The 3,916-nt window shown below is 35.2% G+C and overlaps 1 protein-coding gene across 1 annotated transcript; it reads right to left on the bottom strand.

Annotated features, from left to right (window-relative positions):
* Positions 1-209: 209 nt before the first annotated feature.
* Positions 210-3,686, bottom strand: LOC110315093 (vomeronasal type-2 receptor 116-like; the record flags this gene model as incomplete). The annotated part of the gene is given in 3 exon segments (XM_021189241.1): positions 210-754; positions 757-1,113; positions 3,535-3,686. Coding segments are annotated over 3 exon segments (1,054 nt in total), but the record flags the coding sequence as incomplete, so codon positions are not given.
* Between the last annotated feature and the right edge of the window lie 230 nt (positions 3,687-3,916).

Below are 3,916 nucleotides of genomic sequence, written 5' to 3'. Positions count from 1 at the left end.
GAGAAATTTATTTCTTTCAGAGGAAACAAAGCAAGTAAATTAGGAAAGATTTTTTAGAGAATGTACACAAGATTGGTAGATATGATATTTCTACACATCACAAGAGGAAGCAGAGAGAATGCTTACAAAACTAGATCCATGCATGTACTGGAACCCAAATTATAGTTATGTACCAACTTAACATTTGACATAATTCCTGAACTGTGTGTTCAGATATATGATTTGTCCCTGACCCTTTGGATAGAATTTCTGTCTGGTCTTACTAAGATGATGTAGATCTTGGGTGCAAAGATGCATCCAAGTATCCCTGAACTGGATGCCATGATGGAGAAGATCTCCACAGCCACCATGACCTTGCCCTTGGTACTATGGTACACAGGAAGGAAGGTGACCCAGACACTGCAGAATACTAGCATGCTGAAGGTCAAGAACTTGGCTTCGTTGAATATGTCAGGCAGATTCTTGGCCAAGAAAGCCACAGTGAAGCTTCCAAGGGCCAGGCAGGCCAAGTATCCCAAGACACAATAGAATGCAGTAACTGAGCCCTTGTTGCACACAATGGTGATGTGGCCATTCTCATAGTGTTCATCAATGTCAACAAAGGGAGGAGAAACTGCTAGCCAGATTGCACACAGAGTACATTGTAATAAGGAACATATGGGAATAATGAAGTTGGGTGCACCTGACACCATGAAGTTCCTCAACCATCTTCCAGGTTCTATGACTTTGAAAGCCAGAACCACAGTGATTGTTTGGCCAGAACTGTGGAAACAGCCACCGTGAATACTATTCCAAATGTGATTTGCTGTAAGATACATGTTGCTCTGTTAGGATGACCAATGAAGAAGAAGGAACAGAGAAAGCAGAACATGAGTGACATGAATAATAGGTAGCTGAGGATTCTGTTATTGGCCTTCACAATAGGAGTGTCATGGTGCTTCACAAAGACCCAAAGTACCACAGCTGTGAATGTAGAGAAACAGAAGGCTATTAATGCAAGACCCATTCCCAAGGGGTCTCCATAGCTTAGAAAGATCACACCTTTCTGTATGCATGCATTGTGTTCTGTGTTGGCATATTGGTATTCTGGACAATTCATACACTGATCCACATCTGGTATTAAAAGGAAAATTTAGTTAGTGGTGCTTCAGGAACTTATTGACAAGGTATTTCAAGTAAGGGTTTTGGAAGAAGCCTTTCAATGTTGCCTTTGGTGCTAAGAATGTAATTTAATGGACATTGCTGGACAGCATTGCTTTAAGTTTGTAATGTTCAAAAAGATTTGAGGCAAAAATAAAACATGCAATTATTTCTTTGTCTATGCAACTTTGTTGACTCTGTTATTTACAATGTTATTAGAATGCAAATATTTCCTAAAGTATTTTGTGGTTCTATGCTGATATTAATCAAATTATTGGATTCAGAGAAGATACATTTATAAACTACAGTGTGGTTGGGTATATTTTACAAATACAAAGCCCTACACTCACTGAGAGTGACTGTTTTTCCTGAGAGCATGACTGTTTTATGAATTAATTCCCTATGACACACTGTGACTCAGTTATGTACTGCTAGAAAACCTAGTAATAGGAACTCGAGAATTCAGTAGCACAAACTCATTGACATAAAAACAACACTATATTGAACAGATAGGCAAGGTATATAAATATACATATGTATATATACAAACATATGTGTGAGTGTGTTTTTGTGTTCATGTAAAAGTAACAATTGTATTAGTGATTTCAAGTGATCCCTGCATTAAAATATAAGAAGAAGTAGGGAATAAGAGGTAATAAACTAGTAATATTTGAAAAGCAGAAATCGTTAATGCTATTAGCCCTCAGACGCATCCTCATTTGGCAATAAGTAAACAAAAATTCTGGTAATTGTCCATGAGATGCACTAATATTAGCCTTGAAGGAGAAAACTTCACTAGATACTTTCTACTAAGAAGTCCTTCACCTTGATTCCTTCTTCATTTGGAATACTAAGCACTTTCTCCTTGACTCATCTCCATTCCGATGGGACACAGTGTCTGTGAATGTACTCAAGGATGAAATCAGTATTGGGAAAATGAAGAGCAATACAACAGAGGAATCTGCGAGCAAGAGTGGTAAGCCAGATGGTTTGTCTTAAGCAAAATTTCTCCATCCCTAAGTGGTAATACCAACCATGGCGAGCATAGGAAGTGGGATTGTAATTGCTCTTAATTTTCATGTCATTTCAGAGAAAGTTGATGTGCTTCCTTGGTTTTCAGAATCCTTATGCAGAACAATGTATTTGTGGAGAGTTATTATTTGATTAGTTGCCCAAAAGCCTAAGAAGTTAGAAGAGCTGTAAATACAATATTTTGTTGTAACAAAGACCTTGGTTCATGTCCAGAACCCATGTCAGGGACCTCACTAGTGCATATAAGTGTAATGACAGAGATATTTTTTGCTCATAGGTGTACTTGCAGACGTGTTACCCATCCCACACACATAGGCAATTAATATTTTATGGAATTTTTGTTGATGTAATATTTGAAATTAAGTATTAATTCGTTGCTTTTTTCATCTAAAACAATTTCAGTATATTTTATATATATATTTTTATCATAATGTATGTTGAAATGAATGTCTTCAAAAGATGTTTTCTGAGTAGGTTGCTTGGTTTTACTACATGCATGAGGATAGGCCCATATTATAAGGTTTAGCAACAAATGATTGAACTGTTGAGCCATCTCACAGGCATAATATGTCTTTTAATAATTTTAATTAATTGTATACAATGAAAGGCAAAATAATTGAAATGCTAACCATAACCTTTTTGCATTTTGCCCACCCTAATTAATTATTTAATAATGGGTGTGATATGTAATGAACTCAATATGAGTTTGATTGTATATTCTACATTTTGGTTCAACTATTATCCACCATTACCTAGATTCATATCGTATCTGGCTTGAATGTGGCCTTCTGAACATTACATAATTAGTAGCAATATCATTTGCAATTACTTTAGTCTTCTACATAATCTAACAGATTAATATAGATTTTATACCTCCTAGTCTCATGACTGAATCCAATAGATTTGATACTAAATTCAGTTTTTAAAGGGCTTCTATAGGTATGTGGTATTGATAATTATATGTTGGACAGGTACATTCAAAAACAAAACTAAATTGATTCAATTTTGAAGCAATATAGCAAAAATCTAATGTACATGTAGTTTTACAATAGAATAATTATTGGGAAAATCTTGTGAAGTGTTCTCTCACATTGAAGTTTTATTTTCTATTTTTTGTGAAAATTAATCTGCCATGAATTTTCAATGAGTCATTATGTGGGTCAAGGTACAAGTAATATTTGTTTGTTTATTTGCTTGTATATTTTTGGCAGGATTTTGTTAATTATTTTATTTCTATTCCTAGTAAATTAGAAAAGTGATATTTTCGTATTTCCAGTTGTTTTTTAGTTAACTTCATTATCCAGGTGTGTTGTACAAGAGGAATATACATTTGGAGAATTCATCAGAGCAGCAAACACTCACTTGTCTCATTAGAAATTTCATTTTCAGGGCATGGGCTGCAAACAAAACAGCAGGCTGCCATTCCCTCCTTCCACAATCTTCTGAATCCAGGACCACAATCTGTACTGCACACAGAGGATGGCATCTGAGAAAAAGTTAGACATGCACTGATACTGAGTTTTAGCTATTTCTTTTATGTTTTATATTAGCACATTAAGTTTTCAATAGCTTATTTTATGTACACCAACTGATTGACATTTCACTCTGCACATACTTTATTGACCACCTACGAATATTGGAAATACATTGAGGATAAGTTGGAGAGTTTCCGAATATCCAATAACTTGGGAAAAAGTGATGTTAGTAATCTGTGTGCAAATACAACAGAGAATGCAATCTGATG

The sequence above is a fragment of the Mus pahari genome, unplaced genomic scaffold, assembly GCF_900095145.1.
Source record: "Mus pahari unplaced genomic scaffold, PAHARI_EIJ_v1.1 scaffold_14614_1, whole genome shotgun sequence".
Lineage (NCBI taxonomy): Eukaryota > Metazoa > Chordata > Mammalia > Rodentia > Muridae > Mus > Mus pahari.
This window is presented reverse-complemented; position numbering and strand designations above follow the sequence as displayed.